This window comes from Oncorhynchus clarkii, unplaced genomic scaffold (assembly GCF_045791955.1).
Source record: "Oncorhynchus clarkii lewisi isolate Uvic-CL-2024 unplaced genomic scaffold, UVic_Ocla_1.0 unplaced_contig_382_pilon_pilon, whole genome shotgun sequence".
Taxonomy (NCBI): Eukaryota; Metazoa; Chordata; class Actinopteri; order Salmoniformes; family Salmonidae; genus Oncorhynchus; species Oncorhynchus clarkii.
The window spans coordinates 64,836-88,657 of NW_027258012.1; the positions used below are offsets into that span (position 1 = coordinate 64,836).

The following is a 23,822-nucleotide window of genomic DNA, read 5'->3' on the forward strand; positions in this document are numbered from 1 at the left end:
CTGCTCGTTTTTCCGTATTGAAGATGATTTTTGTTTGGGCTCGTTCCAGGGGGACGAGAGTTCGAGAAGTTTTTAATTGTTGACAGCCAGTAGACACCATGTTTATACTGGTGACGGTGAAGCATTGTAGTTGATTATAATGTGTAATTGAAGTTGTTTTATGTTGGTGGTAAGCATTCTCTTAAGGGGGAAGGTGTTCGTCTTCAGTTTTTCCATTTATGTTTTGAGGTTGGACTTTCGCCCGTATAGCTCGTTAGCACGTAGGTCGCACCGATTGGTGCCACCTCGTTAGTCAGTATGTGTTACACCTGAGCTGGCTTGTCCATCTCGTTAGTGGGAAGGTGTTTCACCTGAGCTGGTCCAGGTTCTATTTAAGAGTGTCTGGCCCAGTGCTCCAGTTGTCTTGGTAGATGTGGAGAGTCAACACTTTTTAGTTTCTCCACCTTTTTGGTTTGCTTCCTTTCTAAGTTTGAGGGGTTTTTTTTTGTTTCCCTCTTCTTGGGCAGATTTAGTGGGTCTCATGGTGGGTGTCTTATGTCCCAGTTGTTGTTACTCGTCAACCTCCAGTGGACACCCTCATAGTGTCTTTCAGAGCCCCTCCTAAAAAACAAGCTTATATTTTGGGTTGGATATTGCATCCAATTAATATTTGAATCAATGAAATTTCCTTAAATGTTCATTAGTCTTTCAGTTGTTGTTATTCTGTTTGTTGTGTACTAAATATTTTAGTTTATTTTCATGTAGTTTTTTTCCTGTGAATCCATTGTGTTGCATCCATGTCTGAAATGTGCTGTATAAATAAAGCTTGATTTGATTTCAACAAATGAACCCAAAGACTGACCAATCAACAGACTCTTGGTCCCTCTTAGTATGAAAAACAGTATCAATCCCACTTTTCCAGCCTGCTGAAGGCGTGGTGGAGTGGTAAACACCACCCCCGGCTCTACCAGGGGCTTGAGGTGGTCTCCCACAGCTCTGCTTATGTCATGTTCTGTGGCCTTGCCGTTCCATTTCTTGACTGCCCCTGCAACACAGAAAGAAATATATTTAGTAATATTATATAAAACACTCAAAGTCATGGATATGGAGCATCTATGGCCTCGGTTACACCTGGCACCTAAATGTGATTTCTGTCATCCGATCACTAAGCTCCATTAGGTTCAGATCTGACAGGATGGGCCTTCGACGCAGTCAGGCCACCAAATATGCATAAGCAATGTAAAGAGATGTGGGGGAAAGTAAATTATACACAAATTACCTTCATAATATCGAAGAACAAATGTTTGTGTCTGAGGGGAAATTGAACTTTCATACAGCCAGAAGGGGTGAGAAATTACACCAATATCAGTGGACAATTTGTACTAATGTAAATAAACATGGATGATGGAACATATTACCTTTTGCTGATGTGATGAACCACTAAGGGGACATAAATATTTACCATCTTTGACCTCTCACCTCTCTGGCTGTAGAAGTGTTCTTCCTAACCAGTCCCTCAACAGCTCTCTGACTGAGCTCCAACCTCACTGGGTCTTCAGAGGAGAGGAAGGCTGAGGAGGGATGGAGGGATGGAAGGATGAATGGATCAGTCAGTCAATAAAGTGTAGAGCTGCTGTCTGACAAAATCACTATTTTAGTAGTTCATTAAAGGAAATAAGGCTTTATGACTGCTGAATAGCAACTATTAATCACCTAGATCATGTATTTTCAGGTAGAGATAGATCCTTGGGAAGTCACTAGCCCGTTGAAGTTGACATTTACAATGGTTAAGGTAGGGTTTAGGGTAGGGATGTCCCAAGGATCCCAGATAGCATTGACCATTGTGCATTCTTCTGTCTCTTTTACATAGCAAGTGATGGGTTCTGACTTCTGGACTTTTAAATATGAAATATCTTTATTATGTGAAATCTAATGAAACAATAATGTATGTTGATGCTAATATGATGTACAATATTCCATGATGTTTCTATATGATAACAATAGAGTAATTAATATATTTAATATGCCATACACTATTTTTTTAACAGTTTCACTAATTAATTTTAATTAACTTAATTATTATGATTCAACATCAGTTCACCGTCTCACCTCATACTGTATTGGAGCAGCAGCTGACTTGTTCGTTGATGCTAATCATCATGTTTTGAATCTGAGAGTAAATAGATCCGATTACAACTCCAAAAATGAAGGGTTCAACTGGAGTTGTTCTCAGATCCCCTAAGAACCGTAGGGTTCTTGGTCAATGAAAAACAGCCCCAAAAGGTTCTTCAAAGAACTTGTTAGAAGGTGGGTTCATCGAGGAACCTCCGTTGTTGCTGGACTTTTTCCGGGAACTTCGCAATTGCAACTGAAAACGACGGTGACAAGTTTGGATGCGACAACAAGTTAAAAAGGTTAATTGATGTTTGGCTCTGAATATGTCTATAAATAATAATTACAATAATATAACATACTAATAATGAATAACGAAGACAATGATGGTTTTCTGTAAGTATCTTCCGTAACGTTACTATAGTTAATTACCGTAAATATTAGAAAGCCGGGTTTGACCGTCGGCGTTGTATGAGCTACAGTACAGTACCGTTATCTAGCTAGATAACGTTGTGTCCTAACTAGGCACAACAAGGTTTGGATTATTTCCCTCAACTATATTTGTTCCCATGTATTGTATATCGTTTCCATAAAGCCAACATGGCTTTACACTCTCATTAACGTAAGTTTCCAATCTAGTGCAGTTCTCAGTTTTGTGATAATGAACTAGCAAATCTTAACTAAGTAAGGACGGTGACCTGTCCAGACGAGATGTACAACGAACTGAATCGTCAATGGAGGTCTTTCTCTTCATATAGCCTGCTACAGCCAGCAACACTATTAACTCACAAGGGGGCATAACGTTACATGTACAATACTATCCCATTTTAGAAACGTTACATGTACAATACTATCCCATTTTGGAAACGTTACATGTCCGCGTTAATTATCTTTTCAGAACTTCTCAGAAATGAATCAAGTCCATGGAATGGATATAGACAAAAAGAGAATTCAATTACTAGCAGAGGTAGAGAGGCGAGGCAGGGGTGAGGACATCATCCTGCTATTTTGACAGTCCCTGAAGGAAAATACAGAAGAGGGATTTGCTCTTATTCCTTCCCTTCCTCTAATGTATTTTGTAATAAAATTAGCAAGTGTAGTAAGATCAATGCTTTACTAGGACTGGAGACCACAGCAGCGATTCTGCTCTTGCCCTACCTCTTCAGGACCCGAGTGGCCTTTATGTCCGTGACATGGTATACTTATGCACCATTCATCTGTTTCTTCATAAACATAGGTGTGCACGCTTATATAAAACTACAGCTGAACATTTGTTATGGTCTTTGTTAATTGTATGTGTATTAATCTTTTCTTACTTTTGTTGACACAGATTTCCCCGCTCTTCACTCCTTTACTGCACATCGGCGGAAATCCATTTCACCATGAGAGTGAAATCCCGCTGGCCTTTGATGGGGAGAACATCCACGCCCTCGAGGACGTCTCCATGGGACTTGGGGCTCTGCTTCGGCTGTATTTTTTTTAAACTTTCCCTTAAATTTCCCAAAAATGTCAGAAAAACACTTATGTTGTTAAGTTACTGTGTTCTGGGGATAGGAGAAGTTGGGGTGAAGTTACCAGGGCCGGTCATAAAGATGGCAAACTTCCTAACATAACTAGGTGAATATGATATACACACTAAAGCTGAAAATTCTGCATTTATTACCAAGTCTACCATGTTGTTAGTTTACCTATGATTCATTTTTAATGTATGTTGTTTTTATTGTACATCATCATTAAAAAAAAATGTTGTTGGGTAAATTGTTTTGTAAATATTAATTCACATTTGTTGTGCCACTAAATAAACAATGAATTATTTAAGTCAATATTGTCAATATTATTATAATATGTTTTTATAATGGAGGGAAGGTGGACAGGGAGTTAAAAAATGAACCCCAAAGGTTCTTTGAGGAACCATGATAAGGGGTTCTTCAAATGACATATAGGGGTTCCCACAAAAGGTTCTTCAAATAACTTTTTCAGCTTTTTGTCTGAAAGTTATTTTCTCAACTGCGATACCAACTCCAGTCAGCAGATGGCGATGTGTGTCTTTCAGGTGATTCTGCCACTGTGACGTATAATCTAGTGGATGGGACGCTCCTTCAACATCAACAGTTAGTCAGACACTTTGGTTCACTCAAACTTGATGGAAAAAAGGTTTATTCAATAAATCTAGCAACTCCTCTCATACTGGGAAGACCCCCACAGGCCTTAAGGGCAGTTTTATTTCAAATGTAGTACCCCGACTGAGAAAATCCTATAAGTGTTTTGTAGTGGACACACTCCCATCAGTTTCTGAGACAACTGCACAGACTTTGCAGACTGTTTAATAATGCTTAAACCTCATCTTTATCAAATTATCCATTAAAGATACCAACTTAAAACCTACGTTTGTCTACATACGGGTTGCTTAAATTATATCTAATTATATTCCGAGTTTTACTTTATCAAATCTCTAGTAATCATTAAACACACATACAATTCATCATATGTTCATATATTCACAGAATCCATATAAAAATAAATTCTTAGCTACTCACGAAAACCATTCAATTTGTTTTTTCAAGGACTCTCCATAGCTAAGAAGCAACTCTCCAAACATACTCCCAGCAGAATAAAAAAATAAACTTTTGTTTCCCAGACAATGACCACGGGATCCTCAACTGTTCTCTAAACCTCCCAGAGACCACGGCAAAATCAAGCAACCCAGGAACAAGAGACCTTCCGCTGCTTTCTAAAATATCATCCCGTTTATTATCCAAATTTCAATAATCTGAGTAATCATATTTCTATATGTTACTATCCAAACGTCAGATTAAGACTCATTTCCACATTCACACAACTCTCATATCAGTCACACAATGCTATTCCCAAACATACCTAATCAATTAGTTTTTCAACAATATTTTTACCTGCAGGAATATTTTCACAATTCTATCTCATGGTTAGTTCCTAGAATAATGCAACTCATACATTTATACTCAGAGCCTCCTGACTGGGCCCTGTTTACACCCCCACACAGGAGTACACACTCAGGTCCTGACTCGGCCCGGTTTACGCCTCCAAGGTGCCCCCTCACATAGGAATACACACTCAGAGCCTACTGCCTCGGCTCAGTTTACATTTCCAAGGTGCCCCCCTCACACAGGAATATACACTCAAGAGCCTACGAGGATATTCTAAAAACTCACTTTAAAAAAAACTAGGTGTATAGAATCTGCTCGCTGCCTCAGGTGGGTCCATCTGCTCCATTCCCGAAGTGTGGTCTCCATGAGATTCCAAGTTTGAGGGATCCCTCAAGGACGATTTACCCAGGTCGTCAGGAGCGGTCACCAAGTCAAGATTCACATTGCCAAATGTGGTTCTAAATTTCTTTAATATCAAATGAGAAACAAACTTATCACACAAGTCAGATGTATTCTTAAACTAAATCTTTATTCACTTATTAATAAGGGAGCAGGTCAATACAACACACACATATAAAGTGAATCAATTGAGTGCTCTACGATAATATTGGCTGGTCAACAAATCACCCCCAGATGATTCGTTGAGAGCCACGAGACAAAAGTACAAAGGTCTTTTATAGCTAAGATACACCCCTTTCAACCTATATGACCAACAGATGTATGGAACGGGCCACAAGGTTAAGATTTGTATGAAAGATACTGTCTGCTGAGAATTATAAGCATCTGCTGTAAAAACAGTACTCTGAGTAGAAACCAGGGTCTGGCCCTGGGGTCATCTCTCCCTGGTAACATATAGAACAGAAACATTAACTCATAATCTGGAATACTGTCTCTTTAGGTTTTAATCACCCAAAAGACATTGTAAATCTCCTGTCAGTGTTTTCTCCCAGAAGCCCATCCTCAGTAGAACACAGACACAATAGTTCTAAGAACCCTCTATTCTGTTGCATAAAACAACCATTTGATACAATAAAAGTACAATAACATAATGTTGCAGTTTTGCTCTCAGTGTCCACTGAAAGTTGACTAGTAACAACAACTGGGACCTAAAACACACCCACCATGAGACCCACTAAATCTGCCCAAGAAGAGGCAAACAAGAGAAAAACCCACAACAAACTTAAAAACAGGAAGCAAACCAAAACGGTAGTGGTTAAAATAATTTATTACAATCAATACCATTCATACTATTACAAAATCATAATTCTCATTCATTCTTAATTAATTGTATTTACAAAAACATCAAACAAAAACAAACCTCAGGGGAGCATCGTCCCTCCCCGTCATACCTAACCAATACCTAACCCTTTCCCTATCTCCCCTTCCCTAATCTATCCCCTTACCAAACTCACTCTAACACTCCCAGCCCTAAACCCCCTTTCCACCTCTCCCGTGCCGCATGCTTCCCCCACTTCCTCTCCTCCCTCTTCATCTTCCCCCTCAAATCACCTTCCACCCTTCTCACTATCTCTTCCACCCCCCAATCTCTCCCTGTCTTGACTAAATTCTGCCTGGCTTCCCACAGTCCCTTTTTAAAGAGACTCATGAGAAGCCAGAGCAGAAACCTGTCCCTATCCGTTCCCTTTGCTCTCCCTACGCCTCTCTCTAGCCTAGCACATGTCAAAACAAAATCACTCCTAACCACACCTAGCATTACCCGTGCCCTAGCCCAGACTAGTCCGGCAAAGGCACAGTCCCAAAAGGCATGGCGCACAGTCTCCTCCCTGCCACAAGAGGATCTTGGACAGGTGGGGGATTGCACCAAACTATACCGGTACAAGATGGCACGTACCGGCAAGCGCTTATGGAGGCCCAACCAATTCAGGTCCTTGAGCCTATTGTCCAGGCCCCGCGCCTGCACTCCCTCCCAGACCACTGACGAGATGCCCGCTACAGGCGCAGGACTCCCTGCCTGCCTGACCTCCTCGTACAGGTGCCTGTGGTCTAAACCTACTCGGGCAACTTCAACCTTGGGGTGCGCTGCCACTTGGCCGCATGGCCAAAATGCCACGGCAGCTGTTCCGCCCGAGGACCCGCGTTAGACCACACCATTACGCTTCTCGCCTTATACGAGAAGAACACCCGCAGGAGGTAACCGGACGGGTGTATAACCGGACGAGCAAGCTTCGTCAACAAGAAAGAAACAAAAATGGCGTCCAGCTTGAGGGGGAAATGTGGTACCCCCCTACCTCCCTCCCCGATGGGACAGATCATGCGTGCCCTGGCGACCCACTCGCACCTGCCACTCCACATAAACTGAAACACAAGCCTCACTAGAGGCCTCCTCAGACAAGCCGGCATTGGATAGATGTACGCCACATACAAAAGAGACGGCAACACATCCACCTTTAGGACCAGGACTTTGCCCATAAAAGACAAATACCTAGCCTTCCACATTGCTAGCTTCCTCTGTACCACCGAGATACGCATGTTCCAGTTTAGCGTCGCTGAGCCGGAGGTCTCAAAATGAACCCCGAGAATCCTCAGGGCCCCTTCACAGAGAGATAACCCCCCAGGCACATCCGTTCTACCGCGCCATCTTCCGAAAAACTTGACGGAAGACTTTGCATGGTTCAGAACTGCTCCCGACGCTCGGGTGAAATCCCCAAAGATGGCAAGGGACCTTGTCAGGCACGAGTCCTTGCACAACAGCAAGGAAGTGTCGTCGGCGTACTGCGTCATCTTAACACGCAGCCCACCGCTTCCAGGGATCAACAAGCCTTCCACCCCTGTGTCTGCCCTAATGGCAGCCCCCAGAGGCTCCATGTACAGAACGAAGAGGAGAGCCGAGAGTGGGCATCCCTGCCTGACCCCAGACGAGAGGTCAAAAACGTCACCTAAGTGACTATTTACAGTAACTCTAACTCGACACCCCGCTCCCCGCTTTACACTAACTTGACACCCCGCTCCGACATATAAAGTAAAGATCTATTCACGCGATCAAAAGCTTTCGCCTGATCTAGCGCTGCTACCATTAAAGGCAGCCCGTTATCTTCAACCCAAGCGATGGAATCCCTGATCAACTGTAGGTTCCATCTTATAGAGCGGCCCTCTACCCCGCACGTCTGATCCTCGTGGACGACGTAGGGAAGGGCTGTGCGCAACCGGTCTGCTAAAACCTTTGCAAGAATCTTGTAATCTACGCACAGCATGGTCAATGGCCGCCAGTTGCCAAGGTCAGTTGCTTCCCCCTTCTTATAAAGAAGTGACAGCACACCAACAGCCATTGATCCCCCCGGGACCCCCGTCTCAAGGATGGCCTTCAAGACTTCGAGAACCACTGGTCCAAGTATACCCCAAAACTTGAGGTAAAACTCAGCCGGCAGCCCATCCATCCCAGGCACCTTCCCTTTTCCCATCCTCCTAAGAGCGCTCTCAACCTCTTCTAGTGAGATCTGGGCCTCCATCACGTCTCTAATGTCCTCTGGCAACCGCCGGGACAAGTGTTCTAAAAACACGTTTCCCTGCTCTACATCTATTTCCCTTTCCTTAAATAAACCTTGGAAATGATCAGTTGTCACCCTGACCATTTCCTCTGGTTTACTTACTATACTACCATTTTCTTCCCTAACTCCCTTCATTACCTTCCTACTCTGTCTGGCCCTAACCGACTTAAAGAACATAGCGGAACAAGTCTCATTATGTTCTAGAAAGCCACTATGCGCACGCTCCAGGAAAGCTCGAGCCTTCTGCTCCTGCAGCTCCCTGAGCTGCGCCTTTAGGGCTGCGAATCTCTCCCAGTCAATCGACCCGCCGAGGTTGCCTGCCTCGTACTCGAGTTCAATTAACCTTTGGAAACGATCCACCTCCCTCCTTTCCTCCCTTTTTTTCCTTCTACAATATCCTATTATAAAAGCCCTTATCCTCCCCTTGACTAAATCCCACCACTCTAACACCCCCTCGCACATGGACCGGAGGCCGTCAAGCCTCCGAAAGAAACAAAAAAATGCATCAACGAAAGCCTGCTCCTCCAGTATATCCCGATCTAACTTCCAGTACCCCCTACCGAAGAGGCAGACTGGCGACCCCACCTGCAGGAACACCCCGTCGTGATCCGTGAAGAAAACAGGCAACAGCCGCCCAGACAACTGACCCAAAGACCTGGATACAAAAATGTAGTCGAGCCTCCGCGCAACCCCGCTGGAGTTACGCCATGTAGGACCGACCATTGCCGGAGTAGTGTGCAGGCCACCATCAACCAGACCATGGCAAGCCATTAGCCCAGAGATGGCACCTGCACTGCTATCACCGCCTAACCCTAAATCTATATTAAAGTCTCCTCCTATCACCAAGTGCCTGTTTGTAACACACAGGGGCGCCAGACAGTCCACCATCTCCCTCCTGTCTGCCGCCACCTGTGGCCCATACACCCCAATTAACCTATATCTAGCTTCTCTAAACTTAACATCTATCCCCAAAACTCTACCCTGCATTATTACAAAAGTGTTCTCTATTTTAACCTCTCTATGCCCACACAAAATCCCTACTCCTGTTGAGTGCACCCCTCCTATGCCCCAAAAAGATTCCCCCTTATCCCACTCCCTCTTAAATCTACACACATCCCCACCATCCCTCAGGTGAGCCTCCTGTAAAAAACAGAAATCAAACCCCACACCCTCTAAATAACAAAAAACCGCCCTCTTTTTAACATTATCCCTTAACCCCCTAACATTTAGACTAAAAAAAGAAACAGAACTATTCATTTAATTATTTACAACAAATAAAAACCCCAAAACCCAAAGAAAAACCAGGAGACTCACCCGATGCTCCCCTGGTCCATCTCCACCGGCGGGGACGTCCTCTCCTCTCCTGACGCCCCCTCGTCCTCCATCCCAACCCATGATCCAGGCAGTGTGTTGGGTCCTCCCTCCCCACCCACCACCCCCCCTCCCTGTTTGCCTCGGGGCTGCATATAGGGGACCCCATCTCCCCAAACAGGAGTTGGGATCCCTCTAGCAAACAACCCACCGACCCCTCACTGGAGTCATCCACTAAAATGCAAGGGGCTGAGGCAAACCGGGAGGACAAATTACCCTCCCCCCCCCCCCCCCCCCCCCGCCACTCTCTTAACCCCCCCCTCCCCCTCCACACCCCCCTCCCTCTCACTTCCTGCCAAGCTCCCCCTCTTTATCCCTTTCTTCTTTGGTGAAGGAGGTAGCGGGGAGACACAACGTCCCATCCCCACTAACCCCTCCACCAAATCCCTCATTTCGACCTCGAGGAAGCCTGGCAGGCTGTCCCCCCACTCCTTCCCCCCATCTCCCCCCCCTCCCACCTCCACTCCTCCCTCCTTCTCCGTCACTGTCCCCGTTCCCTCTTCCACTCCTTCTCGTACCACTGTCCCCGTTCTCTCTTCCACTCCTTCTCGTACCACTGTCCCCTTCTCCCTCTTCTCAACTCCTCCACCTTCTTCTTCTTCCGTCCCCTTTTTCTTCTCTCCTTCTGTTCCATTCTTTTCTTCTCCTCGCCTCTTTCTTCTCACCTCATCCTTCTTCCCATCTTCTTCCTGCGCCGTCTTTTCCCCTGTGCCATCCATGTAATCCGCACGCGTCCTTTCTTTCCTCCCCCCATCCCCCGCTCCCCCCCCAGCTGCAGACGCGTATGACCTGTGACGAGCCGGGCAATCACGCCACAGGTGTGCTCTTGAGCCACACCCGTGGCAAGCCTTGGGCTCGTCACACTCCTTGGCCTCGTGCTCTTCCGACCCACAAAAACGACATTTCTTGGCGCTGCACGAGGCCAGGATATGGCCGTAGGCCATACAACGCCTGCAGAACGGGGGCTGACGTGCATAGTAGAGTGTTCCCCTGTCAGCCCCCAGGGAGAACATCGCCGGAGGATGGAGGTAGCCATCCACACTCTTCGGGGACTCCCTGAGTAACGCCTGGAATCCTCTCCTCCCGTTCCAGAAACCCAGGGAGTCCCTGAGGTACCTCGCTGAGGAGACATTGTCCATGTACCTCCCCAGAAAGGCCCTCACCTCTTCATCCTTCACGTGCGGATTGTACATGTTTACGGTGACCACCCTGAAGTTGTTCTTTGCCAGGCTGGTCACCGCATAATGGCACAGGGGTCCTTTTCTTTCCGCTTCCTTTGCCATCTTCAATACATCATCATGTTTCTCTTGCTTGTGAAAAGTCACAACAAAACCCTTTTCATTTGGGTTCCCTTGAAGGCAGAGTACTTCCTTCACCTCTATCCTGAGGCATCCCATCAATATGGTCCTTCCAAAAGTTTTCCTGCCCCAAGGTTCCATCTCCTTTTCAGTCCATGAAAATCTTACGGTATTTGCTATACCAATCCCCGGAACCGACCAGGTTTGCTTGTTTGTATTCATTTTTTATTTTTTTGAAGAAAAAAAGCTCTCTTCAGAAAGAAGCTTCAACCTGAAGTGAAAACATCTTAACCAAAACGGTAGTGCAACTAAAGGTTTTGATTTGTCACATCTATCAAGACAACTGGAGCACTGGGCCAGACACTCTTAAATAGAACCTGGACCAGCTCAGGTGAAAAACCTTCTCACTAACGAGATGGACAAGCCAGCACAGGTGTAACACATACTGACTAACGAGGTGACACCAATCAGTGCGTCCTACGTGCTAACGAGATAGACGTGCTAAAGTCCAACCTCAAAACATAAATGGAAAAACCAAAGCCTGTATCACCTTCCCCCTTAAGACAACAAACATATCCTATATTTTTGTTGGACACGTTTGCTCACCACCAACAGAAAACTTCCATTTCACATTATAATCAACTACAACGCTTCACCTTCACCAATATAAACATGGTGTTTACTGGCCGTCAACAATTAAAAACAAGAAAAAACACCTATTCCTAAATAATAATAAAGAATCATGTTATTTTTTTCTCCTTTTTCTTTCTATAGAATCCTACAACTCACTAGCTTCTAGAACTCTCGTCTTCCTAAAACTCACTAGCTTCTAGAACTCTCGTCTTCCTAAAACTCACTAGCTTCTAGAACTCTCGTCCTCTTGGAACGAGCCCAAACAAAACTCAGATCAAATTGTATTAGTCACATGCACCGAATACAACAGTGAAATGCTTCCTTATGAGCCCCTAACCAACAGTGCAGTTTCAATACGGAAAAGAATAAGAGATAAAACTCCAATTAAACATGCTGGCTCAACGCAAAACACAAATCCTTCTGACTGCCCACCCCAGAGATAATCAGCAACCAAGTTTTCCTTATGACGGACTGATTTCAAGAGGAAACTCCTGTGATATCCGTAATAACTTTCCACCTCACTGAGGAGCTTCTCTCTCTTTTCAGGGTTCACTAGATAGGCATGTTGTTGGATCTGGGCCCAGTCCCCAATATCATGCTCTAGAACATTTGGTTTGGCACATGTGAGAATTAACCCTGATATTCTAAAAACAGGGCAACAATGTCAATATAATTGTACCAAAAAATTGTCATGTTGGTTGCATGAATAAATATCACTACCAAATGTTACATGAAATGTAAATATTAAATATTTGATTGCATAGTCAAAACACATGTCCAAATCAATAACCAATATGCAGGAACAGTTTGGGGATAAATTGAAAACCTAAACATAACATGTGCTATTTACACAAACATCTGCCACAATAATCATATTACTTGTATTTTTTAAACAAGCTCCTTATAAACTGCACAAGCACCAGAAACACTGATGTTTTGACAAATAGCAATAAATCACTGATATCGATTAGGGGGGAAATTAGGTTGTACGTGCTGTTGAAACTGACACAACAAAAAAAACACATGGAAATGGGAGATATAATTTACCTCCCTGGTTAGAGGACAACCTGCAGAAGAGTCAGCTACATTTGGGAGCGATGCATTAAATTTAGGGGTCGCTAAACAAGGGAATGCAGCACTTATTTGCCATCACTCATCGATATCATGCTAAAAAAAATTGTGAGAGAGGAGAGAGATGAGGTTGCACGTCCTGTTAAAACTAACAGCTCAAAAACCACACGGAATCTGGGAGTACATCCCTGGGAGTACATCCCTGGTTAGAGGACAATTTGTAGAAAACAGCACGCCACATTTTAAAGTGTTGCATTTTCATTCAAGTGGGTCACCAATGTGGTAAGTGTAACACAACTCCTAATTGTCCCTAGAATTTCTAAGCAAACAGCTGGAGGCAGGGCTTTCTCCTGTAGATCTCCATTTTAATGGAATGGTCTGCCTATCCATGTGAGAGACGCAGACTCGGTCTCAACCTTTAAGTCTTTACTGAAGACTCATCTCTTCAGTGGGTCATATGATTGAGTGTAGTCTGGCCCAGGAGTGTGAAGGTAAACGGAAAGGCTCTGGAGCAACGAACCGTCCTTGCTTTTTCTGCCTGGCCGGTTCCCCTCTCTCCACTGGGATTCTCTGCCTCTAACTCTATTACAGGGGCTGAGTCACTGGCAAACTGGTGCACTTTCATGCCGTCCCTAGGAGAAGTGTGTCACTTGAGTGGGTTGAGTCACTGACGTGATCTTCCTGTCTGGGTTGGCGCTCCCCCTTGGGTTGTGCCGTGGCGGAGATCTTTGTGGGCTTTACTCGGCCTTGTCTCAGGATGGTAAGTTGGTGGTTGAAGATATCCCTCTAGCGGTGTGGGGGCTGTGCTTTGGCAAATGGGTGGGGTTATATCCTTCCTGTTTGGCCCTGTCTGAGGGTATCATCGGCCACAGTGTCTCCTGACCCCTCCTGTCTCAGCCTCCAGTATTTATGCTGCAGTAGTTTGTGTCAGGGGGCTAGGGTCAGTTTGATATATCTGGAGTACTTCTCCTGTCTTATCCGGTGTCCTGTGTGAATTTAAGTATGCTCTCTCTAGTTCTCTCTTTCTTTCTCTCTCTCGGAGGACCAGGCCTCAGGACTACCTGGCACGATGACTCCTTGCTGTCCCCAGTCCACCTGGCCGTGCTGCTGCTCCAGTTTCAACTGTTCTCCCTGCGGCTATGGAACCCTGACCTGTTCACCGGATGTGCTACCTGTTCCAAACCTGCTGTTTTCAACTCTCTAGAGACAACAGGAACAGAAGAGATACTCTTAATGATCGGCTATGAAAAGCCAACTGACATTTACTCCTGAGGTGTTGATCTGTTGCACCCTCGACAACTACTGTGATTATTATGACTTGACCATGCTGGTCATTTATGAACATTTGAACATCTTGGCCATGTTCTGTTATAATCTCCACCCGGCACAGCAGGAAGAGGGCTGGCCACCCTTCATAGCCTGGTTCCTCTCAAGGTTTCTTCCTAGATTTTGGCCTTTCTAGGGAGTTTATACTAGCCACCGTGCTTCTACACCTGCATTGCTTGCTGTTTGGGGTTTTAGGCTGGGTTTCTGTACAGCACTTTGAGATATCAGCTGATGTAAGAAGGGCTATATAAATACATTTGATTTGATCCGATATAGTACTCTTCCATTTCAGAGCCTGGATTTTCCCCATGAGGCTAATATCCATAACATGTTGAAATCAATTCATAAGGGGGCAAACGTTTAGGCTTCTACATTGTGAAATCTATACAAAACTCCTCATACAATGTAAAAAACATTCTACATTGTGACATTAATTCACTGAAATCATGAAACAACTCCTTCATGTATGTATTAACTAATATTTGATCAGAGATCTTTTATCAGATGATCTCTGGTCACAGCTATGAGAATTCAATCCTGTGTGTTCTCTGGTGTAGAGTCAGATGGCCAGATTGACCAAAACTCTTCCCACATTGACCACAGCTATAATATTTCTCTCCTGTGTGTGTTCTCTGGTGTAGAGTCAGATTGCCAGATTGACTAAAACTCCTCCCACATTGATCACAGCTATAAGGTTTCTCTCCTGTGTGTGTTCTCTGGTGTAGAGTCAGGTTGCCAGATGTAGCAAATCTCTTCCCACATTGATCACAGCTATAAGGTTTCTCTCCTGTGTGTATTCTCTTGTGCACTCTGAGATCTCCAGATTGACTAAAACTCCTCCCACATTGACCACAGCTATAAGGTTTCTCTCCTGTGTGTTTTCTCTGGTGTAGAGTCAGGTGGCCAGATGTAGCAAATCTCTTCCCACATTGATCACAGCTATAGGGTTTCTCTCCTGTGTGTATTCTCTGGTGTAGAGTCAGATGGCAAGATCGACCAAACCTCTTCCCACATTGATCACAGCTATAAGGTTTCTCTCCTGTGTGTATTCTCTTGTGCACTCTGAGATCTCCAGATTGACTAAAACTCCTCCCACATTGACCACAGCTATAAGGTTTCTCTCCTGTGTGTGTTCTCTGGTGAACTGTCAGCTCTCCAGATTGACCAAAACTCTTCCCACATTGATCACAGCTATATGGTTTCTCTCCTGTGTGTATTCTCTTGTGCACTCTGAGATCGCCATATTGAATAAAACTCCTCCCACATTGACCACAGCTATAAGGTTTCTCTCCTGTGTGTATTCTCTCGTGCACTCTGAGACCTCCAGATTGACTAAAACTCCTCCCACATTGACCACAGCTATAAGGTTTCTCTCCTGTGTGTGTTCTCTGGTGTAGAGTCAGGTGGCCAGATGTAGCAAATCTCTTCCCACATTGATCACAACTATATGGTTTCTCTCCTGTGTGTGTTCTCTGGTGCACTCTGAGATCTCCAGATTGACTAAAACTCCTCCCACATTGACCACAGCTATAAGGTTTCTCTCCTGTGTGTGTTCTCTGGTGTAGAGTCAGGTGGCCAGATGTAGCAAATCTCTTCCCACATTGATCACAGCTATAGGGTTTCTCTCCTGTGTGTATTCTCTGGTGTAGAGTCAGATGGCAAGATCGACCAAACCTCTTCCCACATTGATCACAGATATATGGATTCTCTCCTGTGTGTGTTCTTTGGTGTCGTATCAGCTGGTCAGATTGAACAAAACTCTTCCCACATTGATCACAGCTATAGGATTTCTCTCCTGTGTGTGTTCTCAGGCGTTGAGTCAGAGAGCCAGATGTTGTAAAACTCTTCCCACATTGACCACAGCTGTAAGGTTTCTCTCCTGTGTGTGTTCTCTGGTGCACTGTCAGCTCTCCAGATCGACACAAACTCTTCCCACATTGATCACAGCTGTAAGATTTCTCTCCTGTGTGTATTCTCTGATGAATTGTAATGCCTGATGAGGTTAATCTCTTCCCACAGTCAGAGCAGCAGTGAGTTCTCTTCACTGTGGGTCTCTGCAGGTGTTTATTGAGGTGTTCTGATCTGGAGAGACCCTTCTCTCCCTCTTCAGCATCATGAGGTTGTTGAGGCTCCCCAGAGGATCCACGATAGTCCCGTATCTCTCCTGTGTGAACAACAAAGTCAGACAGATGATTAAAGGCCCACAACAGCAGAAGTCCACTGTAAAAGGTGATGCCAACAGCGTAGCCATGATGTTGAACAGCAATTGACGTCTGTAATCAATGTTAACATGATTTGACAATTGTCTTAAAATGAGCAAGAAAAGTCATATTTTGTCTTGTTTTCACATTAGTAGTAACATCGATGATTGTAGGCTAGAAATAGGATATTCATGTTGTTGAAACTCTAAACAGTGTGCCAGACAACTTTTGTTCTCCAAGGCCCCCTTCGGTGTTTGCTAAAATTGTGGCACGAGGGCAATTTGATTGCAGAAACTCCTCCCTGCTAATGAGGAAACCGATAGTTATGGATGTACTATATCTGCCTGGAACAAAAATGGTGAGCAAAGATTTTAGTTTTTCACAATGTATTCGGAATATGAATGGGGGAAAACTCAGGGGAGTAACCTCCATTTCCAGGTTGCTTATGAGAGCATTTCACACTACTTTGGATTATACATTTAAGGCTCATTTGAATGTCCTGCTTAATATAATGTTTGCTACAGTAGTATGAATTATGTGTAATTATTGAAGAACCGCGTTAATGACAGTCAGTATCCATTTGGGTGTTGTCAATAAAGTTACGATTTAATTTTTTATTTCACCTTTATTTAACCAGGTAGACCAGTGAGATATACTTCCTGTACTACCTGCTGGAGCGCGTGCTATGGGTGGGTGTTGCTATGGTGACCAGTGAGCCGAGTTAAGGCGGCCTAGCAAAGACTTATAGATGACCTGGAGCCAGGCGACAAATATGTGATAGCAAACTGGATGCAGTCTGAGTAGAGTGTTGGAGGCTATTTTGTAAATGATATCGCCGAAGTTAAGGATAGGTAGGATAGTCAGTTTTACGAGGGTATGTTTGGCAGCGTGAGTGAAGGAGGCTTTGTTTCGAAATAGGAAGCAAATTGTAGATGCTTAGGAGTCTGGAAGGAGAGTTTACAGTCTAACCAGATACCTAGGTATTAGTAGTTGTCCACATATTCTAAGTCAGAACCGTCCAGAGTAGTGATGCTAGTTGGGCGGGCGGTTGCGGGCAGCGATCGGTTGAAGAGCATGCATTTAGTTTAACTTGCGTTTAAAAGCAGTTGGAGGCCACAGAAGGAGTGTTGTATGGCATTGAAGCTTGTTTGGAGGTTTGTTAACACATTGTCCAAAGAAGGGCCAGATGTATACAGAATGGTGTCATCTGACTAGAGGTGGATCAAGGAATCACACGCAGCAAGAGCGACATCGTTGATATATACAGAGTCGGCCCGAGAATTGAACCCTGTGGTAACTCCATAAAGACTGCCAGAGGTCCGGACAACAGGCCAGGTTGATGAAGACGGCTGCACAGTACTGTCTTTTATCGATGGCGGAAATTATATTGTTTAGTACCTTGAGCGTGGATGAGGTGCACCTGTGACCAGCTCGGAAACCGGATTGCACTGCGGAGAAGGTACGGTGGGATTCGAAATGGTCAGTGATCTGTTTGTTAACTTGGCTTTCGAAGACTTTAGAAAAGGCAGGACAGGATGGATGTAACAGTTTGGGTCAAGAGTATCACCCCCTTTGAAGAGGGGGATGACTGTGGAAGAGATGTTGAACAGACTAGTAATAGGGGTTGCAACAATGGCGGCAGATCATTTTAGAAAGAGGGTCCAGATTGTCTTGCCCAGCTGATTTGTACGGGAACAGGATTTGCAGCTCTTTCAGAACATCAGCTATCTGGATTTGGGTGAAGGAGAAGCTGGGGAGGCTTGGGCAAGTAGCTGCGGGGGGTGCGGAGCTGTTGGTTGGGGTAGCCAGGAGGAAAGCATGGCCAGCCGTAGAGAAATGCTTATTGAAATTCTCGATTATTGTGGATTTTTCGGTGGTGACAGTGTTTCTTAGCCTCATTGCAGTGGGCAGCTGGGAGGAGGTGCTCTTATTCTCAATGGACTTTACAGTGTCACAAAACTTTTTGGAGTTAGAGCTACAGGATGCAAATTTCTGTTTAAAAAAGCTAGCCTTTGCTTTCCTAACTGACTGTGTGTATTGGTTCCTGACTTCTCTAATAAAGTTGCATATCGCGGGGACTATTCGACGCTAGTGCAGTAGGCCACAGGATGTATTTGTGCTGGTCGAGAGCAGTCTGGTCTGGAGTGAACCAAGGGCTATATCTGTTCCTAGTTGTACATTTTTTAAAGGGGCATGCTTATTTAAGGTGGTGAGGAAATTACAATTAATGAACAATCAGGCATCCCCTACTGAAGGGATGAGGTCAATATCCTTCCAGGATACCCGGGCCAGGTCGATTAGAAAGGCCTGCTTGCAGAAGTGATTTTGTCTACAGATTTAGGGTTGTTCCTGGTGGGTTCCTTGAAAATGTGTGTGAGATTGAGGGCATCTAGCTTGGATTGTAGGATGGCCGGGGTGTTAACCTCACTAGGGTAGGGGGCACTATTTTCACCTCCGAATGAAAGTAAACTTGGTAGATTTGGATAGAAAACACTTTAAATTTTCCAAAACTGTTAAAATAATGTCTGAGTATAACAGAACTGATACGACAGGCGATGTTCTATGTTCTGATGGCTAGCATCTGATGGAGGTTCTAGCTATAAGGTCTAACAAAAACAGAAGATCCATATCATATTGGGTGAGGCGGGTTGCCGGAAGGTATATTTAATTTAAAAATGAAAAGGATTGAAATATATTGCAATATATAAAAAAAAAATGAAAAAAACATACCATTTACAACAAACACGTCTTAATGCTACGCCATCTTGGATTACAAAATGACTCAGTTAAAAACCATTGGATCTAGCAAACTCAAACTATTTAGTATTTCTGTGCCCATGAAAACTGTTTTCCCAGCGTAACATAAGGAGCCACTAAATGATACATAGTTCGAGTGCATTTCAGAATACAAAACAACTGTCTGACAGCAAGATCCCTTATTTAAGTTGAAGTTCATCATATGACAAGAATAACGTTATGACTATAACTACTGTTCCCTGAAGGAGGGAAACTAGGTACAACATACTATTAAATCCACGCCTCGTAGAAAGCGGGGCTTCCAGCAGGTGATGAGTGAGGCTTGGATTTATTCCTTAAAATGTAATGCCGCTCTACATCAACCCAGGAAAGGGTGGGGACAAACAGGTGTTGAACCTCGATTCCCTCCTTCAGGGAAGTGTAATTATAATCAAAGTTACACTCCCTTTCAGTCGGTCAACTTCGGTACAACATACTATGGGGAAATAAAATCATTCCCCAGCCGACCCAAACGGATACTAAATGAAACGTCCCCTGGCAGACCACCCAGACCTGACCCTACAAGATGTGTCAGTTTTGTCAATTTATTCAATGTCTTTCATTTGAAACACTCCTGTCAATGTTGAGTAAGGACGCACACCTGATTACCCATTTAGAAGTAGGATTAATCTATCTGGCCTGCACACAAATGTAGGCCTATAAATGTGCCCATTTGGGGATGTCTGATAGTATTTCTGATTGTCTTAACGCACCAACACTAATGAGTTGTGGAGCTTCTCAAAGTAATGCTTAATTCACCTCAAACAGCAAGTAAACAAAGTCTAACCAGAATCAATTGCAAATGACAATAGTTCCTCAAAGAATTTTTGTAAAATATTTCTAGCTCTCGCCCTTTCGATAACCACTCGGCATAAAAGGGAAAAATGTAATGCTCTGATCCAGTGGAAATGTCATAAAAAACCTGATTACTTCTTATCCTTTTCACAAATAGCCTACACCTACTGTGTCTGTCCAGAACTCATTGGAGCAGGAAACTGAGGGCCTAGAATATTGTATACAACGGTGCAAGCTTGCTATACGAGTTTCCTGACCCAGTTGACCCAGGCTTTTTTTTTTACATAGTTGGCAATGGCAATAAAAGTTACTTTTAGATATCTATAATTCTCATTTAGATTTAGATAGAATGTAGATTAATCACAGACAATAATTTTGAGATACTATTATAAATTAAATGAAACCGTTCCACGAAAATGTGCATATGAAAATCATAACTGGCACACAGATTGGTAGAAATGGTCAGATACATTTGCACTCCAACTGGAAAAGGTTGCATACTGCTGGTGTAGTCTATTACTAGTCTTTCTATCTGTAGTCTATTAGTCTATTACTGCAAACTTCAGGAGCAGAACGGCAGAATTGACAAAGTCCAGCAGCGGAGGGGGGGCCCCCTCCGGTCAGGTTGTGTTGACGAGCGGCTCCCTCCGGTTAGGTTGTGTTGACGAGCGGCTCCCTCCGGTTAGGTTGTGTTGACGAGCGGCTCCCTCCGGTCAGGTTGTGTTGACGAGCGGCTCCCTCCGGTCAGGTTGTGTTGACGAGCGGCTCCCTCCGGTCAGGTTGTGTTGACGAGCGGCCCCCTCCGGTCAGGTTGTGTTGACGAGCGGCTCCCTCCGGTCAGGTTGTGTTGACGAGCGGCTCCCTCCGGTTAGGTTATGTTGACGAGCGGCTCCCTCCGGTCAGGTTGTGTTGACGAGCGGCCCCCTCCGGTCAGGTTATGTTGACGAGCGGCTCTCTCCGGTCAGGTTGTGTTGACGAGCGGCCCCCTCCGGTCAGGTTATGTTGACGAGCGGCTCTCTCCGGTCAGGTTGTGTTGACGAGCGGCTCTCTCCGGTCAGGTTGTGTTGACGAGCGGCTCCCTCCGGTCAGGTTGTGTTGACGAGCGGCTCCCTCCGGTCAGGTTGTGTTGACGAGCGGCTCCCTCCGGTCAGGTTGTGTTGACGAGCGGCTCCCTCCGGTCAGGTTATGTTGACGAGCGGCTCCCTCCGGTCAGGTTGTGTTGACGAGCGGATCCCTCCGGTCAGGTTATGTTGACGAGCGGCTCCCTCTAGTTATGACGTCGAGTAATTTGTGTGTCTTAATTATTTAATTAAACAGAATGCTTCACTTCACTAGGGTAGGGGACAGCATTCAGAATTTTGGATCAAAAGCGTGCCTAAATTAAACTACCTGCTACTCAGGCCGAGAAGCTAGGATATGCATATAATTAGTAGATTTGGATAGAAAATATAAAGTTTCCAAAACTGTTAAAATAATGTCTGTGAGTATAACAGAACTGATATGACAGTCGAAAACCTGAGGAAAATCCATCCAGGAAGTACTATTATTTTGAAAGGCTGTTTTTCCATTGAAAGCCTATCCACCATACAAAGACTTAGGACCCAGGTCACGATCTCTATGGCTTCTTCTACATGTGGTCATTCTTTAGGCATTGTTTCAGGCTTTTACTCTGAAAAATGAGGGAGTTTGCAAATAAATTCATAAAAAATCCTACAGTGTGATTTTCTGGATTTTTTTTCTCATTTTGTCTGTCATAGTTGAAGTGTACCTATGATGAAAATTACAGGCCTCTCATCTTTTTAAGTGGGAGAACTTGCACATTTGGTGGCTGACTTTTTTGCCCCACTGTACATCCTAGAAACCTGGTTAAACTATCATTATGACATCATGGATGAATTCTAGAATATACTATATATCCTAGAAACCTTTAAACTATCATTATGCCATCATAGATGAATTCTAGAATATACTATATATCCTAGAAAGCTGGTTAAACTATCATTATGACATCATGGATGAATTCTAGAATATACTATATAGCCTAGAAACCTGGTTAAACTATCATTATGACATCATAGATCAATTCTAGAATATACTATATAGCCTAGAAACCTGGTTAAACTATCATTATGACATCATGGATTAATTCTAGAATATACTATATATCCTAGAAACCTGGTTAAACTATCATTATGACATCATGGATGAATTCTAGAATATACTATATATCCTAGAAACCTGGTTAAACTATCATTATGACATCATGGATGGCCAGTCCTTGTATTCATAGTGTATTGAATTCAGGGGGTAGCCCTGAGCTGAACTCAAACCTGGGTCCAGCGACTGTCAAATCAACACCTTATAACTGTTACGCCAAGATGTCTGAACTTCTTGACGAGGTCGCTAGGTGTTGGGTTAAGGTTTCTTCAATATCGTTCTCTATGAATTTGAGAGTGGTTACACTTCTCCTTCCCCCATCCCTCAGCTGTTAACCAAGTCTCTGGGCAGACATTTTGTTGCTGCTTAAAAAAACAACACAAAACCCAGCAATTTGCAGTACAAACAATAACAAATCTGTCATTCCACCACTATTTTGGTAATAAAAGATTATGGGGTTGGAGAAATGTAACTACAGACAGACCTATGGATGCAAGGACTGACCATCCATGATATCAACATTATAGTTTTAACCATGTTGAGGCGGCAGGCTAGCCTAGTGGTTAGAGCGTTGGACTAGTAGGTTGCAAGTTCATATCCCCGAGCTGACATGGTACAAATCTGTCAATTAACCCACTGTTCCTAGTCCGTTATTGAAAATAAGAATTTGTTCTTAACTGCTATACAGTGTTGATTTACATTGTTTCTAAACATTATAGTAAAAAAAGCTTATTTGGGGTTCTGATGGGGTACAACAGTTGAACTCAGCTCATGTGTTATATTCTTCAAGAATCAATGGCTGTAAATAAATTATTTAAAAGTCATAATATGGATGTAGCAAATGCAGATTTCCACCTTAACACCAAACATCAGTTCAACTGCAGAGTTTGTGCCTCTGTTTTTAAGACAGTACTTACCAGTGTTAATCAGGGAACGGTTTCTAAAAACCATCTTATGGCTAAATTCATCGTTAGAACCATTGGATGCCTTAAGATGCGTTTGGGAAACCGGGCCCAGATATCCAGGTTCCTCCTCTTCTTCCTCCTCCTTTTTCGATGTAAAAGTAATCCCCTCCCCCTCCTCTTTCACGCCATAAACTGCATCTTCCTCTCCTTTTACTGTGACATCATCCTCCTCTTTCACTCTGAACGCGTCCTCCTCTTCTTTCACAGTAACGGCCCCACTCTCTACTTCTTGTTTTACTGTGATATCTTTCTCGTCTTTCACTCTGAACGCGTCCTCCTCTTCTTTCACAGTAAAGGCCCCACTCTCTACTTCTTGATTTACTGTGATATCCTTCTCTTCATTAGAAGGAGAGTAGCTTTGTGACCGCATGGTCGGGGAAGTTAGCTAGCTAGGCTAATGCTAACTTAACCACCCCGCTAGCTGACTAATAACAACAACACCATAAATATGAAATTAAATCGGATAACTAACTAGACGACAGAAGTAGGTTTAAAACACAGTGGCTAATATACACTAAAGCGTCTAAAGAGCTTTATTGGTTCGGCTATTTGTCTAGCAAGCTACCGAGGTGGCTGACGAACTGTTGTTGATGTTGAAAGAAGCGTTCCGTCCACTACATTAAACGTCACACCAGCAGCATAACTTTAAATTCCCAGACCGCCATCTGCTGACTGGAGTGGGTAACGCAGTTGAGTAAAATGTAGATTT

The 23,822-nt window shown here is 44.0% G+C and overlaps 1 protein-coding gene across 1 annotated transcript; it reads right to left on the minus strand.

The window, feature by feature from the left end:
• Positions 1-556: 556 nt before the first annotated feature.
• Positions 557-23,483, minus strand: LOC139394491 (zinc finger protein ZFP2-like). Its single transcript, XM_071142567.1, has 6 exons — positions 23,066-23,483; positions 15,954-16,363; positions 15,521-15,875; positions 14,936-15,352; positions 842-1,024; positions 557-600 (listed from the first exon to the last, which is right to left on the minus strand). The coding sequence occupies exons 1-6, from the start codon at positions 23,481-23,483 to the stop codon at positions 557-559; spliced, it is 1,827 nt and encodes a 608-aa protein (XP_070998668.1).
• Positions 23,484-23,822: the final 339 nt, after the last annotated feature.

Coding starts and splice junctions, on each gene's coding strand:
- LOC139394491 (XM_071142567.1), bottom strand. CDS start 23,483: ATGCGGTCACAAAGCTACTCTCCTTCTAATGAAGAGAAGGATATCACA. Junction 16,364..23,065: donor CCGTTCCCTGATTAACACTG/GTAAGTACTGTC, acceptor TTGTTCACACAG/GAGAGATACGGGACTATCGT. Junction 15,876..15,953: donor ATCAATGTGGGAAGAGTTTT/GTTCAATCTGAC, acceptor CAATGTGGGAAG/AGGTTTGGTCGATCTTGCCA.